Here is a 22713-nt window from a genome sequence, read left to right on the forward strand (position 1 = left end):
TATATATATTTTTTTTTTTTTCCCACATCTTTATTGTTGGATGTAAAATGTATTACAGATGTTCCACATTTTTACCCCATTGACCCCCTCCTCCCCACTCCCGCCCCCCTCCCACCTTTTCCCATACTATTGTCCGTGTCCATTGGTTATGCATATAAGTTCTTTGGTTTATTTCTTCCCACCCCCCCAACCCCTTTCCCTTTGAGGTTTGTCAGTCTAGCAATGAATTTGTGCTTCTTAATCCCTTCACCTTTTTCATCCATTCCCCCAACCCCTTTCCCAACTGGCAACCAACAAAATATTCTCTGTATCTATGAGAATGTTCCTGTTCTTCCTGTTCATTTTGTTTGTAGATTCCATTGTTGATAGATATGTATTCTTGCCATTTTGTTTGTTCCTACATTTTATCTTTTTCTTTAAAAAGACCCTTCATCATTTCATATAATAACGGTTTGGTAGTGATGAACTCCTTTAATTTTTTCTTGTCTGGGAAAGTTTTTATATGTCCATCGATTCTAAATGACAGCTTTGCAGGATAGAGTAATTTTGGTTGTAGGTTCTTGGTTTTCATCACTCTGAATATTTCTTGCCACTCCCTTCTGGCCTGCAAAGTTTCTTTTGAGAAATCAGCTGACAGCCTAATGGGAACTCCCTTGTAGGTAACTAGCTGCCTTTCTCTTGCTGCTTTTAGGATTCTCTCTTTGTCTTGAACCTTTTGCATTTTGATGATGATGTGTCTTGGTGTGGGCCTCTTGGGGTTCATCTTGTTTGGGACTCTCTGTGCTTCCTGGACTTGTATGTCTGTTTCCTTCACCAAGTTAGGAAAGTTTTCTGCCATTATTGTTTCAAACAGGTTTTCGATTTCTTGTTCTCTCTCTTCTCCTTCCGGCACCCCCAAGATGCGAATGTTGGCACGCTTGAAGTTGTCCCAGAGGCTCCTTACACTATCCTCATTTTTTTGGATTCTTTTTTCTTTTTGCTGTTCTGGTTGGGCGTTTTTTGCTTCCTTATATTCCAAATCGATGGTTTGCTCCTTGGATTTACGTACTCTATTATTGAAGCTATGTAAATTATTCTTTATTTCAGTTAAAGCCTCCTTCGTTTCTAACTGTGCAGCGATCGTTTCTGACTGGTACTTTTTTATGCTCTTGAGGCCCTCACTGAGTTCATTGAGCATCCTTATAAGCAGTATTTTGAACTCAGCATCTGTTAGGTTGCTTATCTCCATTTCGCTTAGTTCTTTTCTTGGGGTTTTGTTCTGTTCTTTCATTTGGGACCTGTTTCATTGTCTCCTCATTTTGCTGCCTCCCTGTGTTTGTTTCTGTGTATTACTTAATGAGAGGTATGGGGCTCGCTGAGACCCGATGCTGCTCGTTTGAAAGAATTTAGGAAAAACCTGAAGCAGGATCCAAGACAGGCCAATCCTATGGTTAAGCAAGTAGCAACAGCTTGGGTGGGCCTGAAAGTTGGGTGGGGCGGGGCCTCAGGGAGTCAGCAGGGCGGGGCTACCAGTGTGAGCCAGGTTGCTGGAGTCCCAGATATGGCGACTGTCTGCCGCTCCAGGGAAGGGCTCACCAAAGGAACAAAGGCCTCTGACAGCACGTTTGTCCCCGAGAAAGCCCCCTCTCCAGCCCTCGCTCCAGTGCCAAACAGCTCAGTTCCTCCCTGTATTTCTCTGGTGCCCCTGGAGCTGCCTCCCCTCCGAGCTTAGAGGGAGAGAGTCCGACCAGTCTGTGCGCGGGCCCTTTAGGGAGCTGCCTGTGGCTCCAGCCAGGTCAGCTTCCCTGAGCCTCAGTTTCTGCTGGTTTTTCCAGCCAGAAGTTATGGGGACTTCTCTTCCTGGTACTGGAAACCTGAGCGGGGCACCTGGTGTGGGACGGGGACCCCTCAGTCCTCAGGAAGGACCTTCCCAGCCTCGGGAGCCTCCTGATTTTTATCCGCCACACTTGGGTGTGGGACCAGACCGTCGCGCCGCCGCCGTGCCGCTGCCGCCACCCCTCGCGCCGCCACCCCTCCTACCAGTCTGGATGTAGCTGCCTTTTTTTTAAATTCCGTAGTTGTAGGACTTCCATTCAGCTTGATTTCAGGCGGTTTTGGATGATGGTTGTTCTGTAGTTTTGTTGTAACTTGGATGTGGTTGTGGGAGAACGCGATACTGCGTTTCCCTACGTCGCCATCTTGACCGGAAGTCGCAATATATATTTTTATTGTGGTAAAATATATAATATAAAACTTACAATTTTCATCATTTTAAATGGACAGTTTAATGTCAGTAAGTACAGTCTCATTATTGTGGAAACATCACCACCATCCAACTCCAAAACTTTTTTTCATTTTCCTAGACTGAAACTCCATAACCTGTTAAAAATAACTCCCCATCCCTCTACCCCCTGCTCCATGTCTGTGCTTATTTTGAGCACAGGGATAAGTCCAGCTCGCTGCTTATGTGGCCCAATGTAAGGGGTTTGTTATGTTTTCAGGTGGAAGAAGCTGGTTTAATCAACCATCCTCCTTGGAAACTGAAAGTCATCCAGCTGTTTGAAACACAGAGAGTTCGGCATGGAATGATGACCCTGGGGCCCAGTGGAGCAGGGAAAACCACCTGTATCCACACCTTGATGAAAGCCATGACAGGTAAGGGGCAGCCAAGCTTTCATTGCTCTGGGTGACACATTTTAATAGTTGTGACACATTTGAATGCCCCAAAAGGAAACAGAAGTAGATACATGAATATATTTTTATAGGAGGGAATGCTGCTTTACGGATAATTGGGTACATTTTAGAGAGATCATATCACATTAATAGACTATAGGGGAAAACATTTCTTTCCATTTTCCCTGCTTCTGTGACCAGCTCAACAATGTGCCCTTCATTGACTCCTCTCCTTGCCCATCTTACTCTCTCTTTTCCCCGACTTTCAACCAACCCTAGCACCCACATTCTTGTCCCTGGCTTTGCTTTTGGGGAAATTCAAATTAGTACAGTAGGTGTGGCATGAAGAGTTTTGTAAGTCATGCTAAATATCTAGGTCTTATTCTATAGGTGATGCGAAGCTATTGAGCTGGGGAGTGGGAGGATGGTATGGTCAACCCTGTGGTACAAGACCATCTGATGGCCATGTAGAGAACAGACTGACAGGCAGGCGGTGGTCTGGCATCAGTAAGAAGGTGACAGCAACAAAAGGGTGCCTACTCCAAGGCAGAGTCCATGGAGTGATCGGGACACTCAAGAAATGCCTAACAGGAGAATTTAGAGGAATTACTTTAACCAACATTTTGAAAATCAAGTATTTTTTTCCTTACAGTGCTTTCATAAAAATGTTGTGGCATTCTACATGAAAACGATACAAGTCTACCTATTACCATAATGAAATAATTTTTGATAGTTCCTCTGAATAACAGACCAAGTCCAGGTCTCACCTGTGATTCCCTCATACACTTGAAGAGTTTGCTGGCCTTTTGTAAAGGGTAATTTGATTGAAAAATAAAAAAAAGTGTTGCCAGTTTATGGATATCATTTATTGAAAAAGCTGAAAAGTGACTAAGTTGAATTTCAGCACCATAAACTACTGCAAATAATTACCTTGATTCCTTGTGTGATTTTGAAAAAGAGAACTCTGGTCTAATCTTCTAAGTTGGTGTGAAGGTAACTCCTTTTCTAATGTACATATGTGCCTGTGTCAATCTCCACACAGGATGTAACATTTTAGTATTTGTTTTTGTGTTTTCTACTTTAAACCTTTTTTGTAACTTTTCTGCTTATTAACCACAGTCCCTTATGTATAGAATCCAGCACATTTAAGAATAGTTTTAGGGTTTGAAAGATTCAAATACCTTTTTTGAGGTTGGCTACAAAAGAAAGTTCTTGGTTCCCACAATCTATTAGTTTGGCTTATTTTTTCCAAATGAGCAGGAACACATCCCAGCAAATCAAAATGGGTAATGGAGAGATTGAGGCATCTGCTAGGTGATATTTCAGATATAAATTTTAATCTAGTACACCATAAACAAAAGGTTTTTGAGCTATGAAATTTGAAGAATTTTCAGATTGCATGAATTCCTTTGTCAATTTCAACACGGTACCTTTTTTCTCCCATTACGTAATATGCAGTTTTCTTTTACAGAAGATAAAAACAAACGTGCTTTAGTCATGAAGATATGAGGCTAATTAGGACAACTTGGAAATGCAGTAAGATGTATATTTTCAATGAGACTTTGCATTTTCATATTTTGAACACCTGCTGACTCTCCACCGAAAATTAGTGCAATGTTGCATAATGATGGTTCACTCTATACCTGAGTTGTTTAAAATTTGGGTTTACTTGGTACAGATTGTGGAAAACCACACCGGGAAATGAGGATGAATCCCAAAGCGATTACAGCCCCACAGATGTTTGGTCGGCTGGACGTGGCCACAAATGACTGGACAGATGGGATATTTTCTACTCTTTGGAGGAAAACATTGAGGGCAAAGAAAGGTAGAAGATGAATCATAAGTGCTATTTTTGACATGTACTTCTAAGTAAAATCCTTGGTGGCTCTTTAAAATTAGTAGAAAAACTGTATTTTTCATATAAGACTAAGAAGTTGTAAATCAGTATATTTGTGAATATTGAATTACTAAAATTATTGATTAGTGTATTTAAAACCTTTTTCACCATCCCCCTTTTATTTTTTGGTTAACAAGGGAATTATTTTTTTTTGAAAAATGTTTCTGTATTCTTCTGATATCTTAGAATAGATAGAAAAAGCTGTTAAGGAAAATTGATAGTATTTACTGAAGTGATTTTATCATAACTATTTTCAATGAATATTTTAGAAATGTTGTTCTTAGTTAAGTATAGCCTATTAACAAAATAAAATTATTTTCCTATAAAATTACCAGAAGTGGACTTCTTCAGAAAAAAAAAAATTGTATATATAAAAAATGAAGTCTATATTGAACTAATAATAAGTTATTCAGTTTAGATATACACTGGTGTTTGGTGGTTGTTTAAAGAAACTCATTAAGGGCTACATTTGTGTATATATACTTTCTCCCTCTGCTTTTGCTTGTATATTCTAGGGGAGCATATCTGGATAGTCCTTGATGGTCCAGTAGATGCCATCTGGATTGAAAATCTGAACTCTGTTTTGGATGATAACAAAACTCTAACCCTTGCCAATGGCGATCGAATTCCCATGGCTCCAAACTGCAAGATTATTTTTGAGCCTCATAACATTGACAATGCTTCTCCTGCTACCGTCTCAAGGAATGGAATGGTTTTCATGAGCTCTTCTATCCTGGACTGGAGTCCGATTCTGGAGGTATGATTGGAAATTTTCTTTTGTGTACTTAAAGAGGAAAACAGATTCTTTAGTATTCCTTTAGAGTGCCTACTGATTCTTCTGCACACCTGCAGGGTGTAATTGCATTTTAATGCTAATGTGTATGGAAGATCCTTGACTGCTCTGGGACATTCAAACCCTGATTGGCCCTCACAGGTTTCTTCTGTGCTCTTCTAATCACATTAGATCTGTGATTTCCAACCTTTAGATTGTGGTGTAATTGCAAGGCCAGAGTGAATCAGTAACCCCACCAGAATGTGACTGAATAAATAAAATTTAATTTTATTGCTTTGGGGATTCATGACATTTTAAAAAGGCAGTCATTTGCATAAAGTTTGGGAGCAACCATCTTAGAATATTAACCCGAAGAAGACAATTTATTAAAATTGCCTATAAGGGATTTTTATTAGATTTGGTAGTTATATTAGTTTTAAGTTTTACTTGGAAATAATGTTTCAGATATATCTCTTCAATTCATGATGATTCAATTATTTTATTACCACCAATATACTCTAGATTGTGTAAGGCAGAATGCTTATTAGATAAGCCATCCGTGAAACCTTTTTTGACATAGATTATTTTCATTTACATAGGTTTTTTTAAGAGATGATTTTGATAAAAAACTTGTGAATTTGTAATTTGGATGAAGTAGATATTTATTTTATATTGCCATTACATTTTTATGCTTCTGTTTGTGTATGGGTATAACTTAACTTATAATAATGCATTTTCAGAATTTACACAATTCTGAATTTTGAAAGGGTTTAGATTTGGTAAACTATGAAGATGTGAAGGAGGAGATTATATGGCAAAATGATACAGCATATAGTTAGATATGTAACTAAAAATGCTTCTAAAGATTTCAGATTTCACAATTCATTCATTAAGGAGAATACAGAGCAAATGTTCTCAACCCTGGTTTTGTAAAATAATCACCAATGACAGTTCTCATAACACAGATGATTGGGTCACACCCCAAGCCTACCCAAATTAGAATCTCTGAGGAGGGTGGGTTGCAGAAGTTTTTTTCTAATTTTTTTTATTTTAAAGCACCATACTAGATTTAGGCTTGGTAACTACAGATACCAAAAACTCCCAAAATATATTTATTTATGCAGTTTCCCCCAAATACTGCCAATTCACAAAGGCTTTAATAAAACTATGCTTATGCTACTAGTTAATGAATAGTTAAAGTTTGCTATTTATTAAATAAGCTTCTATTATACCTTGTCCATATTGAGACTGAATGGGGTATTTACATTAACGGCAGACAAACCTAATATTTTTATATGCTTTTATTTTTAAATTTTTTTTATTAATTAATTAATTTATTTATTTTTGTTACAGATGTTTCTACTTTTTCCCCCACTGATTCCCCCCCCCCCTGCCCTGTCCTCAGCTTTGTTGTCCATGTCCATTGTTCATGCAAACATGCATATAAGTTCTATGGTTTATCTCTCCCCTACCACCCCCTCTTCTGGGGATTATCAGTCTGTACCCCACTTCCATGTCTCTGCGACTACCCCATTCCTCAGACTGTTATGTTCATTATATTACACAAATAAGTGAGATCATATGATACTTGTCTTTCTCTGTTTGGCTTGTTTTCTTAGGATAATACTTTCCAGGTCCATCCATGTCGTATCAAAGGATAAGAGATCTTTCTTTCTTACAGCTGCATAGTACTCCATTGTGTATATGTACCACTGCTTTTTTATCTATTCGTCTACTGATGGACACTTGGGCTGCTTCCAGATCTTAGCTATTGTAAATAGTGCTGCTACAAATAATGCAGTTTCTTCTTACAAATGAGTAGGAAGAAGCAAGACTCACAACACTCAGGCTGGACGTGTTTAGAGCAGTGCAAAGCCGCACAGAGAGTTATGAGGGGGCAGAGCAGAGGGGAGGGTATCCATGGGACTGTCAGCTCCAGGGAGCCGAGCTGACTACTGGCCCTGTGTGTGATGTTTTTGGTTCTATCAAATCAAAAGTGCTATGTTTTTGCTTTTGTTGATATGAAACCATGGTACATTCATGAATCGATGAATAATTTGTAAACAATATTTTATTGCTTCTGTTTGGAGTCTCTAAGAATGAGCTGATGTCTTAATGCCAAGGGAACTTTCTTCACCATAACAAAATACTGTTTTGTGTTAAGTGGTATTTTGTTATGAATATCATGTACTTTCCTAATATTGGGGTCCACAAATGACTAAATTCTCTATTTTTTTGAGAAGACTTAGATATTTTTCTACATTGGCTATTAATTAAATTAGGAAAAAAAAGGAAACAGCTTTTTATGAAGATCTTTGTTTCTCATTTTGTAAAACCCGGGTGTCGATTTCCTTCCTTCATGTTTTATTCTGTTTTCTTTTTAATTAATTTATTCATTTTTGTTACAGATGTTTCTCCTTTTCTCCCCACTGATACTTGTTTTCTTGTTAAAAATTATTTCCATAAATTTGCCCCCTCATTTCCTTCTGGCATAGTATAATCAAGAGTAAGCCTTTTCTCCGTCTTCGCTTAGGCCTTGAGAACATGTGTAGTGAAGTAGATGAAAGTGTCCATGCCTGGGTGTGAGTTCTGGCCTTGCCACCTACCAGCTGTGGGATCCTGGGCCTGTTACTTAAATTCCGTAGGCTTCAGTTTCTTCACACCTAAACGGAGGATAACAGTAACTCTTCCCTCATAGGGTTGTTCTGAGCATTAAATAAGTTCATACATGAAAGAATTTATAGCAACGCCTGGCCCATTGTAAGTGCAGTATGATCATTAGATATTGTTATTAACCAATCATTTAAAAGCTTTTGTCCCCAAAATGGCCATTTTCCTGATGTACTAACACGTTGAATTAATCTGTAAACCGACAGGGTTTTCTGAAAAAACGCTCACCTCAAGAAGCTGAAATTCTTCGACAGCTCTACACCAGCTCTTTCCCCGACCTGTATCACTTCAGTATTCAGAATTTAGAACACAAGATGGAGACGCTGGAGGCCTTCGTGATCGTGCAAAGCATTCACATGCTTCAGGGTCTGATCCCCCCGAAGGCAAGTGGCTCAGTTTTCTGGGGAGTTTCTCTCTTATTAGCGGAGTCACGCTGTGCAGAGAGCGCAATACTTGAAATTGATTTTGTTAGAGCTGTGGGGAGGGGTGATGTTTCAAACATGGACCTGCATATTTTGTCATTTTTTTCTTTTCACAAAGCAAACCGTGGTTCTGTCATTTAGCTGCAGGTTCAGTCATCCAGTAAGCATTCTGGATTTATTTTGCAAACCAGCTTGGTTGATGTTCCCTGAGACCAGTGCTGCATTTGTTCCCCAGACTTATTTATCTTTTCTCTGTTCTCATTTTTTTGGGGAAAACTGTTGACCTTTTTATATCTTTGCTATTTTCATTATAACCTCAAAGCAAAGCTTCGGTTTGTGAATTAAGTAATTAAAATTCTTTCGTTCGGTTCAGGAGCAAGGTGTAGAGGTCACGCCAGAGCACCTGGGGAGGCTGTACGTCTTCTCCCTGATGTGGAGCGTGGGCGCCCTGCTGGAGCTGGACGGTCGGCGCCGGCTAGAGCACTGGCTGCGGTCCCGGGAGACGCTCACCTTGGATCTGCCGCCTCTGGCGGGGACTGAGGACACCATGTTTGACTATTATGTCACATCTGATGGTGAGGATGCTAGCTTCCATTCATATATATATTTCTAAAGGGTAATTAAAACTCTTGGCTGTAAAATTAAAATGAAAATTTTCATGTGAGAAGAAAACTAATTGTTTCTTTTTCAAATATTTAGTTCAGTTCTGTTCCAAATGCACACTTTCCTCTTGTTAAACATTTTGTGTACTGAACTCTTTAAAAAATATGGTTTTATTTATTTATTTATTTTTAGAGAGAGAGGAAGGGGGAGAGAGATGAAAACATTGATGTGAGAGAGAAACATCAACCAACTGCCTCCTGCACACCCCGCATTGGGGATCAAGCCTGAAACCCTGGCATGTGCCCGGAGGATGGAACTGGGACCTCTCAGTCCATTGAGCTGATGCTCAATCCACTGAGCCACATGGGCCGGGCATGTACTGAACTTTTAATGAATTAAAAACAAAATTTAAAAATCCCCCGAGATCAAATATTTTTCAGCTGTTCATTTGATGCAGTCAGCAATTTATATAAAAATTACAAAGCGTAAAGTATATTTTTTTACTAATTTTGTGTGTATACATCTATATCTATGTACTTTAAGTATTTATATGTGCAAACATATATAAAGCACATATATACACAAATATAAAATACATACACAATATTTATATATGGTATCCTGTGGTCTTTAATTTTGGGTCTTACAGTTAAGGAAGTAAGTAATGAAAAGGTTGTGAGATTAAACATTAAAAAATGATTTTAGGTACATACCACTGTCATAGTGTTCTATAGTTTTATATTCACTTTATGTCATTGAAAACCTACATATTTAAACAGAAAATTTCAGGATACTTTGAAATATTTCTTAATAGTACCAATTTGGAATAGTTCCCAGGGAAATTTTGACTCAGCTAACACATATTTAAATAGTACTTAGATCTCTGATTTTAATGGTCTTTATTTTATGAGGAGTTTTTGGAAGATGTCTTCATGAGGTGTCAAGGACGCCTGCTCATTACGGCTAGTTAAATTATTAATAGGAATGAATATGAAGAGGAGAATATTCTTTGTCTACCTCAGGGAAATGGATGCACTGGAACTCACGTACTGAGGAGTATGAGTATCCATCTAATGAGACCCCAGAATATGGCTCCATCCTGGTGCCAAATGTTGACAATGTGAGGACTGACTTCCTAATTAAAACCATTGCTAAGCAGGGCAAGGTATGGCTCTTTAACTTTTATTAAAAATCACATATTTTAAAATGTCACTTGAGAACACGAAGCAGCTAGCCTTTATTTTAGAATGTTTTATTTTGCTGTTTAGAATTAATGTAAATTTACCCAAATTAATATACTTCTTTTTAAATAATTTTTAAAATTACTTTTATTTATTGATTGATTTTTAGAGAAAGAGGAGGGGGGAGAGAGAGGGAGAGGGAAAGAAACATTGATTTGTTGTTCTACTTACTTATGCATTCATTGGTTCATTCTTGTATGTGCCCTGATTGGGGAACGAACCCACAACCTTGGCATCTTGGGATGGGATAACACGATAACCATCTGAGCTATCTGGCTAGGGCCAGTATACTCCTTTTATTATTCTCTGAGAAAAATATCAGTGTTGAATAGCTCTATTTCATAATTAGTTAATTCTCATGAGTGAAAGTGAGTTTTAACTTGTTATTCTGAAGAGAAATACTTCTCTTTGGATTATTGTATTGCTTTGCTGGGCTGACATAACAAAATACCACAAACTGCATGGTTTCAACAAGAGACATTTTTTAATTTTATTTTTTGACAGTTCTTGAGGCTTGAAGTTCAAGATTAAGGTGTCAGCAGGTTCAGGTTTTTTTTTTTTTTTTTTTTTTTTTTTTTAAGTCTCTCTCCTTGGCTCACAGATGGCTGGCTGTCCTCTGACTGTGTCCTCCCCTGATCTTTACCTGTGTGCAAGCATCCCTGCTGTTTCTTTGTGTATACAAATTTCCTCCTTTTATAAGGATGAGAATTAGATTGAACAAGGACCTACCTTAATAGCCTCATTTTAACTTAACTATCTCTTTAAAGACACTTTCTCCAAATATAGTCACCTTCTATGGTACTCAGGGTCAAGGCTTCAACATGACTTGGCGGGGAGGACACTCTTCAGCCCGTGACGATCATCTCATTGCATTTCTTTGATTTCTTTCTCAATTCCTATTGTAGGCTGTGCTGTTAATTGGTGAGCAAGGAACAGCCAAAACGGTCATAATCAAAGGATTTATGTCAAAATACGATCCTGAAACTCACATGATCAAGAGTCTGAACTTTTCTTCTGCAACCAGCCCACTAATATTTCAGGTACTGGTCCTTTGGGTTTGCTCCTGCAGCCCAGGTCTGTGATAAGCTGGAGGCTAATCTCACCACTGTTCCGCGGTGCCCACGGAGCTGCTGCTCCCCTCTCCCAGGGGGTAGATCCCCTCCGTGTCTTCCATCACCTCTGTTATTCGAGGGCAAGAGAGTTTCTCCCTAATCAGATTAAAATAATAGAACACCTTAAATCGTGGAGAAACAAAAAGCTTATGTAAGTTGTAAAAGGCCTTAATCCTGTTAAAAATAACGATGTAGAAAAGCCAGTTAACATGCAAAATCCAAAACTGACTGAAAGAAATGTCATTATTCCTCCACCTCAACATACTTCCTCCTCTCCTTACTGTTACACCAAACCCCAGTCCATCTGCCTGCATGAACTGGCTCAAAAAAGTCACCAGCAGGAGTTTGCCATGGAGAAAGGAAGTCCTTTATTATTACAGGGTTGGCCAACCTAGAGTGCAGGCGAGCTTGTGCTCTTAAAGACCCGATTCCTTCATGGTGTGTAGGTTACAGAATATGCAGGGTAAAATCACAAGACGCTGTGGGTGCTTTAGGGGTTTGGGATTGTGTTAGAGGCTGACTGGTTGGAGAGTAATACACCATCTCTTCAGGTCTGAAGGACAGCTCTGAGGTCTGCTCTGGACTCCCCTCTGTCTGGTCTCGTGGAGAAGTAGCCAGGGGGGTCATTCCACCTTAGGGCTCAGAAACTGACACATAATTTAGGTCAATGTGTTGTTTTAAGTCGACCAGGAGTACGGACTTGCTACCATTAGTCAGGTTTTGGCTATTGTCTTCTGCTGCCACAGAGGTTAAGTATTATCGGGGGAAAGGCTAGGTCTGTAAAAGGGAGAGAGAGAAAAAAAGTATTTCTAAAACTATAGTCACAAATCAAATAAAATAATTAGGTCCCTGTTTCACTACCTGCTTTTCTCTGGGTGTCACTATTATTCTAGCCTTTAGGCTAGATACATTGGAGTCATCTTTGATAGATCACTTTTGAATCAAGGGCTGTTACTGTATCTAAAGAAATACTTTTCACATTCTTTTCTTTTTCTTCATTCTCCCTGTCTCCCTCTATGTAATCTACTTCTTCATGATTCCACACCAGGGTAGTAGCATGAAGGAATCCCCAGCTGATCTTTGTTCAAGTCTATTTGTTTTTTTTACAGTCTACCTTTTATTCTCCTTCTAATCTCTAGTTCTTGTATTGTCACTTTAATCTATTATTCCCTGACTAAACATCTCACAATAGCACCCTTTATCAATTGCAACAGGGAATGAAATCTTAGACTCTTAACATACTAAAGATGTTACTCTATCATATCATTGAAGAGTAACAGAAAAAACCCTCATATTTGCATTGCTTTTGTCAATGAAACTGCCAAGAATGACCTGGGTTTGTAGTGGCTGGTTGGTTGTTTTCTCCTGTTCCTACGTTATTTAACACCTTATTGAAATGGGAGAGTAAATCATAAATGTCAGTTTATGCTTGAATTGTTATTAAATCATCTCTCACATCTGTATTAGAACAAATAATGAATCAATAAAAAGACACATTCAATAAATTGAGAATGGAGGGAAAGTTTTTAGGAAAATCCAAATCTTAAGAAGTTTGCTTTTGATGAACTTTGTTGTTCTTTAGTTGTCAGAATGAAAATATCAAAGAGCAATGAAAACTATTAAGAGCAGAGCTAAATCATGGCATTTTCTCTCTTAATGTAACTAGTGACTGCAGAATGCCAATAAACTAAGACCATCGATTACGTTTCTAAATAAGACTGTCAACTATATAATGCTCGTCTTTTGGCATTTTCAATATCGGCTTGCCTTCAATCAAATGACTACCATTTACGTAGTGTTGTGATGGGAAGGTCTGCGTGGAGAGTCATCCCCAAACTGCAGTGACCCAGCAGCGGTATTTTGTGTTTGGGGAACAGCATGTTAAATTATTCTAGGCTGGCAAGATGCTAACATTATACACATTCCTTGATATTGTTTTACATTTAAAGAATTTATATTTTTTACTTTAGGAGGATATTCTCTTTAAAAGTTATAATTGTGATTCTACTTGAGGATGCAGATTTTAAAACATTAAATCAAAGTGTGATTTTTTTTTTTCCATTATGTTGGGTAATTATCTAGCTATTCACATTTCTTGAGACTGGATTAAATCTTCAGGGCTGCAGTGCAATTCTGACAGTAACTACATGGAGTCGCCAAAGACTTTACAAATAAAGGGCTAAGTCTCCCACAGGACTTCCCTCACTTCAGATAACCTTAAGCTTGGGTTCCAGCCCACCAACACTTGTGGACAACTGGCTACAAATTCAGAGGTTTCCTGTGACCCTCTCAATTTTGATTGTTCACTAGAGTGACTCACAGAATTTAGGAAAGTGCTGTGCTTATGGCTGTGGTAGTAATATAAAAGATATGAATCGAGATAAGCCAGCCCAAGAGATGATTGAGGCAAAGTTCGGGAGGCTCTCAAATGCTAACCTCCTCTGTCCTCAGAATTTGTTACCCTCCAGCCACATGGTGTTTATTACCAACCAGAAAGCTCACCTGAAGTACAGTGTCCAGAGTTTTTATTGGGGTTTCATTACATAGGCAGGATTCGTGGGCTACGTGATGGAACTCAGTCTCCAAGACTTCTCCTGTCCAAGGAGATAAGCTGATAACTAGTACTTCAAGGCCGTAACCCTCACATGGTTTTCCTACCACTGTGAATAATAAAGACATTCCTATTACTTACGAAATTCCATGGGTTTCAAGGCTCTCTTCTAGGAGCCAGGGAGAAGGCCAGCCACATTTTTGGTATAGAATAGGACCTTGTCACTGAATTTTTGTTAGTAACTCTTGGTGATATTTACCCCTTTAAGGTGGTAAAGATCTGTGGTCTATGTCTCTTATATGTATCCACATTGGGGTGGAACCTACAACCTTGGTGTACATCTCTTTAACATGAGATATTTATTTCCTGGAAAAAAGGCATACATTATCTAGAAAGCAACCCCTTCGTTGATATACAAATTCATAAACTATATAATAAGTGTCTAGCAATGGTACCATGTTGAAGTATGATAATTAGAAGAATTACAAAGCAGGATTTTAAAACATAAAATTTATATTCTTTCAAGTCTCGTTACCTGATTCACAACTACTTTAAACCAGTTCCCTCCTGCCCTTCAGTGTGAAGGTGGCTTCCAGAATTTATTATTTCTATTTCTGTTCAGAAGCATCACGGGATCATCTACTCTGTTTAGTGCCTGTTTTGACTGCTGAGCATCTGAGCTTTCAATTAAGTTAGTCATTAGTTTTAGAAAGCTTTCAATTAGCCAAACTGCTGTAATTAAGTTTCTCACTGTAATTTTCAGCCTTTTATGCTAAACAAGGGCTGATGGAACTGAGCATTTGTCTCTGTATCTCCCACTTATCTGGATCCAAACCAATTCTAGGTGAGAAAATAGATTTCGTCCAGTCATCCTGTGTTACCATGATAGCACACAGCACATTCAGGGACACACATCTGTTACTTGACAGGTTTTCATCAGGGTTTCCTTCATGTTCACTGTGGTATCGTTTTCATGTCTTTTATCAGTAAAAGGACTGGCTTTATGCCCTTCTTTGCCTGGGACAGTCTAGTTTACTTCCATTGTCTGAAATTAATAATTAATGGCATCCCCTGTCACTATCAAAAGTGTGTGCTTTGGGCAAAAACTTTTATGATCACCCTATTCTTTGGTGAAGTGAATCAGCTGGTCTTTTAAAAGAGATGTCTCATTTATTTCCAAAACAAATATTGTTTTAATGTATTTTTTCTATTTTGAAAGTAATCCATACTTATCTTTTCAAAATTTAAACAATATGGGTAGATAGGAGGAAAGAAAAAGTTTCCGAAGAGAATTTCTGAATTCTGGCTTTCTCTCTTCTAAAAATAATTGTAAAGAGTTTTGAATGATACAGTATTATAAGTACTTGCATAGCAATAGTTTTTATTAAAATGAGAATCATATAACTGGGAAGGAAACTCCACATTTTTTCCTTAGAAACAGAACTGTGGTTTCAAATAAAATTTTATGCAGAAAACTAAGCTGCAAAGCAAGGAGCCAAGGATTTGCTCTGGTGCATCAGAGCTGGGCTCCTGAAACCTTCCTGTCTCGTCCTTGCTTCCTGCAGGGGTCCGTGCAATTGCAGAACATTATTTTGACTCTTTGGAGCACAGTTGGGAGACTCGTTTACAGAAGAGAATCACAAGAGATTCTGTGAAAGTATTTTTTCATGGTAAAGTTTTCTAAAAATGTCAGGTTTTACTGTGAATATTAAGGCACTCAGGTGGAGGGAGATTAAAGTACTTGAGTTCACACTGTTAGTTGGTGGCAGAAACTGAGTGAGAAACCAGGTTCCCACGTCTTCCATGATGCTTTCCTAGTTCACCCATATGCTTTCTTCCAATGGCTTTTCTTTTTCTTTTTTTTCCAAATCTTTATTTTTGGATGTAAAATGTATTACAGATGTTCCTCATTTTTCCCCCATTGACCCCCTCCTCCCCACTCCCGCCCCTCTCCCACCTTTTCCCACACTATTGTCTGTGTCCATTGGTTATGCATATAAGTTCTTTGGTATATTTCTTCCCCCCCCCCTTTCCCTTTGAGGTTTGTCAGTCTAGCAATGAATTTGTGCTTCTTAATTCCTTCACCTTTTTCACCCATTCCCCCAACCCCCTTCCCAACTGGCAACCAACAAAATGTTCTATGTATCTATGAGAATGTTTCTGTTCTTCCTGTTCATTTTGTTTGTAGATTCCATTGTTGATAGATATGTATCCATTGCCATTTTGTTTGTTCATACATTTTATCTTTTTCTTCAAAAAGACCCTTCATCATTTCATATAATAACGGTTTGGTAGTGATGAACTCCTTTAACTTTTTCTTGTCTGGGAAAGTTTTTATATGTCCGTCAATTCTAAATGACAGCTTTGCAGGATAGAGTAATTTTGGTTGTAGGTTCTTGGTTTTCATCACTCTGAATATTTCTTGCCACTCCCTTCTGGCCTGCAAAGTTTCTTTTGAGAAATCAGCTGACAGCCTAATGGGTACTCCCTTGTAGGTAACTAGCTGCCTTTCTCTTGCTGCTTTTAAGATTCTCTCTTTGCCTTGAACCTTTTGCATTTTGATGATGATGTGTCTTGGTGTGTGCCTCTTGGGGTTCATCTTGTTTGGGACTCTCTGTGCTTCCTGGACTTGTATGTCTGTTTCCTTCACCAAGTTAGGAAAGTTTTCTGCCATTATTGTTTCAAACAGGTTTTCGATTTCTTGTTCTCTCTCTTCTCCTTCGGGCACCCCCAAGATGCGAATGTTGGCACGCTTGAAGTTGTCCCAGAGTCTCCTTACACTATCCTCATTTTTTTGGATTCTTTTTTCTTTTTGCTGTTCTGATTGGGGATTTTTTGCTTCCTTATATTCCAAATCGATGGTTTGGTCCTTGGATTTACATACTCTATTATTGAAGCTGTGTAGATTATTCTTTATTTCAGTTAATGCCTCCTTTAATTCTAACTGTGTATCCATGATTTCTAACTGGTCCTTTTTTATGCTCTTGAGGCCCTTCCTAAGTTCACTGAGGTTCTCACTAAGTTCATTGAGCATCCTTATAAGCAATATTTTGAACTCAGTATCTGTTAGGTTGCTTATCTCCGTTTCGCTTAGTTCTTTTATTGGGGTTTTGTTCTGCTCTTTCATTTGGGACCTGTTTCTTTGTCTCCTCATTTTGGCTGCCTCCCTGTGTTTGTTTCTGTGTGTTACTTAATGAGAGATATGGGGCTTGCTGAGACCCGATGCTGCTCGTTTGAAAGAATTTAGGAAAAACCTGAAGTAGGATCCAAGACCGGCCAATCCTATGGTTAAGCAAGTGGCAACAGCTTGGGTGGGCTTGAAAGTTGTGTGGGGCGGGGCGGGGCCTCAGGGAGTCAGCAGGGCGGGGCTACCAGTGTGAGCCAGGTTGCTGGAGTCCCAGATATGGCTTCTGTCTGCCGCCCCCGGGAAGGGCTCACCAAAGGAACAAAGGCCTCTGACAGCACGTTTGTCCCCGAGGAAGCCCCCTCTCCAGCCCTTGCTCCAGTGCCAAACAGCTCAGTTCTTCCCTGTATGTCTCTGGTGCCCCTCGAGCTGCCTCCCCTCCGAGCTTAGAGGGAGAGAGTCCGATAAGTCCGTGCGCGGGCCCTTTAGGGAGCTGCCTGGGGCTCCAGCCGCTTCAGCTTCCCTGAGCCTCAGTTTCCGCTGGTTTTCCAGCCAGAAGTTATGGGGACTCTCTTCTTGGCACTGGAACCCTGAACGGGGCGCCTGGTGTGGGATGGGGACCCCTCAGTCCTCAGGAAGGACCTTCCCAGCCGCGGGAGCCTCCTGATTTTTATCCGCCACATGTGGGTGTGGGACCAGCCCGTCTTGCCGCCCCGCACCGCTGCTGCGCCGCGCTGCCACGCCACCCTGCCGCCCGTCCTACAGGTCTGGATGTAGCTGCTTTTTTTTTTTTTTTAATTCCGTAGTTGTACGACTTCCATTCAGCTTGATTTCAGGCGGTTTTGAATGATGGTTGTTCTGTAGTTTAGTTGTAACTTTGATGTGGTTGTGGGAGGACGTGATATCGCGTTTACCTATGCCGCCATCTTGACCGGAAGTCCAATGGCTTTTCTTTATACATGTTTATTCAAATGGATTTATTGCTCAGTAGTGCGTTTGCTTTATTTTTACCTTGTAATTATGCATGGTTGTAGTTTCATATTGTTTTAGATATCATTTTCTTATTCATATTGTATGATTTTCATAATAATACTTTTTAAAATGTACTATTCCATTTTAAACTTTACTAATGTAAGACTGTTTTCATTCAGTTTACATGAATTCTAATAAAATGGGAAGATCTTATTTAGGCAATAGATCTTTTATTTTGTATCCAAAATGTGTTTATTGGGATGGTTCCCCACTCACCTTGATTCAGGTGCTTTTAGTGCTGCTTCTTTCTGAAGGAGCATCCTCTGGAAGCCTTGCTTTCCCTCCTGTTGGCTGACAAAGGGCTGTGGAACAGCCAACACATAAAACTACCATTTGTGCATGGCTAGACAGTGGTGATTTTATAGTGTCCTGGACATTTCACATCCAGGAAGTAGGAAGAGGGTTCTGCACCAGGTGCTTCTTCTTGTGTTTCCTCTTCTCCTGGAGAGGGATGAAGGAGGTCCTTAGCAGAGGCATGTTGTCCTGGGGAGGTTGTCACTGCTGGAGAGCCAGGCAATAGATGTCCCCTCCCCTCCCCTCCCCTCCCCTCCCCTCCCCTCCCCTCCCCTCCCCTCCCCTCCCCTCCCCTCCCCTCCCCTCCCCTCTGTTTTCTTTTCTCCTCACCCGAGGACATTTTTTCATTTTTTGTTTAGATAGAGCGGGAGGGAGAGAGAGGAAGAGAGAGAGAGAGAGACATCGATGTGAAAGGGACACATCAAGTGGCTGCCACCCACATGACCCAACCAGGGCCGGGGCAAACTACAACCAAGGTACATGCCCTTAGTGGGAACTGAACCCGAGTCTCTCTGGACCGCAGACCAACGCTCTCACTGCTGAGCCGAACTGGCCAGGGCAGCAATAGATTTCTTAATAAAGAGCATATACTCTCTATTTTTGTATTTAAGCTAAATATTAGGTACATGGAAACCTAAAATTAAGTACATTTTATATTTCAATTTAATTAGATGTAATATATATAAAAATAGTTCAAATGCTAATATATGGAGATACATAGAATAATAATTATCTTTATTTTTATAATGCATTAAGATTACTGTTTTCATATATATTATTTATGGGTAATACGCTCATGTAAATATACACATATGTATATGATTTATGTATCTTTATATACATTCCTACTTCTGAGCTGTGGTTTAGAAATACTAAGTGACTTACATCAAATGACAGTGCTAGTAAGTGGGAGAAGTAGCAGTTGAACCATTTTATTCTGACTTAAACCCAGTAAGGCCATGCAGGTTACACAGATTTGTGCTGTGCCCCATTCCAGAGACAGTTGTGTGAATGGCAAACCCAAGAATTGGGCAGTGCATGACCTCAAGTGTATGTGGCCCTGCCAATATCCCTTCCAATGCAGGGTTTCTTCCTGTCTGAATGGGGAATAGACATGTGCACACTCAAGTATTGCTGATGTGATGAATGCTACTTATGGTGTAATCTAAGTGTGGTCGAGCCTAGTTTAGGGCTCCTGGGTTCAAATGGAGAAGGGCAGTTTTTCTCTCCTCCATTCCTAGGTCTATCTGGATCCCTAACCATCTAGTTTTTAGTTCTTAAAACACCACTGTCATTATTGGGGGTGACCCTGGGCTTCTGTCTGTGAGTGAGATAGACAACAAGACCAGAGTCCGTTTTTTGCTTCTATAAAATGCTTAAGATGATGTCATACCAACTACCATTCTCTGATTTCAAAGTAAAATTTTTTGTTTATTCTCAGAGAACAGCATACACTTTCCTTCAGGCCCTTGCTAGAGATTTCAATTTTTAAAAAATCAATAGTTGGGTTGAGAGAAGTGACATTTATGGATGATCATTCATCTACATCAGTATGTCAGAAAATGTGTTTGGTTAATGCTAATCCTGAGAGATTTTTTGACCCAGAGATGGCTACGCTAGAAATATGTAAATAAGGACCTCAAAATGAACACTGTAAATCAGCCTGTGAGCTGAGTGTGATTCTATGTGTTTTATTGTCAAGTGGATATGAATGAATTACGACCTTGAGGAGCCAGAACAGAGACTGAGGACTGTTTAGAGATGAGACTGGAGAGGCAGGCAGGGAGCGTTACGGAGCTCCCTGTAAGTCCCTGGTGGGGAACCACTGGGGTATTGAGCAGGGCTACATTGTTTCCTAGGAAGTTCATTCCGGCTGCAGAGGGGAGAACAGGATGGAGGCCACTTGGCTGCACTCGGAGAGACCAGAGAGGAGATGGTGGCAGTGATTCCTCAGGAGGGAGGTTGGGCTGGACCAAGAGAATAAAAGTGGGAATGGAAACAGCACAGAGAGGCCTTTAGGTTGTGGTTGGAAAGCAGAACTGACAGGTTGAGTGGCTATTGTTGATGGAGAGGGATGGAAGAGAGAGAAAAAAATTAAAGATGACTCAGGTTTCTTATTTTTATTTATTTATGTGTCAGATATTTACTGATAAATACATTGTACCAGATACCTTTTAGACACTGAGTATGCAGTGATGAGTAAGATACAAAGTCTTTGAGCTCCTGACATTTTAGTGGAGGAGACAGACAGTAATTAAATAAACTAATATACCTAGTTTTACTAACTGGACTATGGTTGATACCACCAAAACAATGGATGAGGTAGAAACAGGGATCAAGGAAATCAGGAAGAATGTGGGTGCAAAATATTGCAACCATGATCAGTACTTCTTTAGATCGATTCTTTAGGGAGACAGAGAATTCTAGATAAAATTATAAATCACACACTATAAACTGTATATGACTTATAAAGAAATTTCCATCCAGTACTGACTAGAGGAGGCTGGGAAGGCAGTTTAAGTGTTTGCGACATTAATCTCCACGAGAAAGACAAATAACTGACCTCAGGCATGTCATTGTTCAGAGAAGAGGAGATTCATTAAAAGGCAATATTGCTATTTTAATAGAAAGAGTTTATCAGTGCTGGGTGTGGAAATGTTTGGATGGGGTAATTAGGTAGGTAGTTGGGGCCTATCCCTGAAATGAGCACTCAGGAGTAGGTACAGACTTTGGGGTGAATAAGAGGCGTTTATGCTTAGATATGTTGATTTTGTGATGCTATGGATCATCCAAGTGTGGAAGTCCAGTTGGAGATAGCAGTCCATGCATGTGGTTTCCCCATACATTCCCAAATAGGTGTGTGATTGAGTGGAGCACACAATTACTGTGTCTGAGGCCTTCAGGAGGTCCCACCAAACTTCAGAATTCGTTAGGTAACTATTTAATGGGCAGCAATTGTAAAAACAGAATAAGTCTCAACTCCAAGTTCACAAGCTGTTTAATTTTTCTCCCTACTTTGTTTTTGTCAAATGAGCTCTTTTATGACATATATAGCTTACTAGTAATTCCCTGCTATTTCAAAGAAATGAGGGTCATAACAAAGGAGAAGAGAGTATAGACATGTGGCTATTGCTTCATATTAACACACCTAGTCCACCTATGGCTTTTAGCTCTTAGAAGGCCCCCAAGACGTAAAATCTTCTGTGCCTGTGAGTTCTCACCACAAGACACAGGAATGCCTGGAAGGCTCTAGTGCCACAGGGAGGTGTCGGAAGATTATTAATTGCCTTATACATTTAAATTCATGGGAAAGCAGAGCTAAATTTAGCCCAGTTCATTACTTCAAACAGTTTTCTTTTATGTCAGGGAATATAAAATTCTTTTTGCCATTGCACTGTTGTCATGGGAGATTTGTTTTGCAATCGAATGAGTTGTGACATATTTACATATCTTTCTATTTAAAAATGGTGAAAAATTTTTATATCTCTTGCTATTCTTCATTAAAATGAGGATGGAAGCTTACAATTTGAAATTACCCAACTGTGAAGACTTCCAGGGACAGATGCATAGATTTTTGTTTATATCTTGGCCTTATTTTGTGGTTCTATCTTGGATAATAAAGTCATTTTTTACCAGTTTGCTCATCGTGAAATAAGAGAACACCTTTTTTGATAGGCGGAGAATACATTTGATGTCAGTATACCCCCATTTTCTCCTGTATTTGTACATTATCTTTAATATGACTTAAAATCAAGGACCATTCAGTGGTAGGAATGAAATGAGGTCTTACGACTGAGCTTCTAGAGCATGAGAACCATGAAGCCCCTTCTGTTTGCTTTGCAACTGGTAACTCAGTGCTGCACACATTTTAAATGACCGATTAACTTATACACTACATTGTACTACCACAGAAATGATAATATCATTGTCACTAACCTGAGGTCCTTCTCCCATGTCCCTCTTACCTTTCCAACACTCTTTCCATCAGCTTTTTAAAATTGAAGTGTAATTGACATATAACATTATATTACTGCCATCAGTTTCAATGTTCTTTTTCATATTGCTAGGAACGTGTTTTCATAGAACACAGTGTAGTCTCCTGTGCAACCTGTGCTGAGTGTAGAAATGAGAGAGGGGACACGGGTGGGTGTTGTTCTCATTTGGTCTCAGGGGAAGAGAAATGATGCAGTGACTGCATCTGCCCCAAAGCAGTGAGTCTGGATCTCATCAGGCCACAGAAGCCAGTTGGCAGCCTCCTCAGTGGAGCGAGAGCCGTCTTCAGACTCAGCAGGCGGTGCAGCTCAGAGCACAGACCTAAGAAGCTTCTTGGATAGTAGCCCTGT

The 22713-nt window shown here is 39.6% G+C and overlaps 1 protein-coding gene across 1 annotated transcript in view; it reads left to right on the forward strand.

The window, feature by feature from the left end:
- DNAH5 (dynein axonemal heavy chain 5) overlaps positions 1–22713 on the forward strand; it is a 286089-nt gene that overhangs the window by 168353 nt on the left and 95023 nt on the right. Inside the window, exons 43-49 of the mRNA XM_036278902.1 lie at positions 2481–2634; positions 4331–4477; positions 5065–5306; positions 8198–8374; positions 8787–8988; positions 10039–10181; positions 11163–11297. Coding sequence (XP_036134795.1) covers positions 2481–2634; positions 4331–4477; positions 5065–5306; positions 8198–8374; positions 8787–8988; positions 10039–10181; positions 11163–11297 — 1200 coding nt within the window. The remainder of the gene's footprint in view (positions 1–2480; positions 2635–4330; positions 4478–5064; positions 5307–8197; positions 8375–8786; positions 8989–10038; positions 10182–11162; positions 11298–22713) is intronic.

The sequence above is a fragment of the Molossus molossus genome, unplaced genomic scaffold (genome assembly GCF_014108415.1).
Source record: "Molossus molossus isolate mMolMol1 unplaced genomic scaffold, mMolMol1.p scaffold_m16_p_3, whole genome shotgun sequence".
Lineage (NCBI taxonomy): Eukaryota > Metazoa > Chordata > Mammalia > Chiroptera > Molossidae > Molossus > Molossus molossus.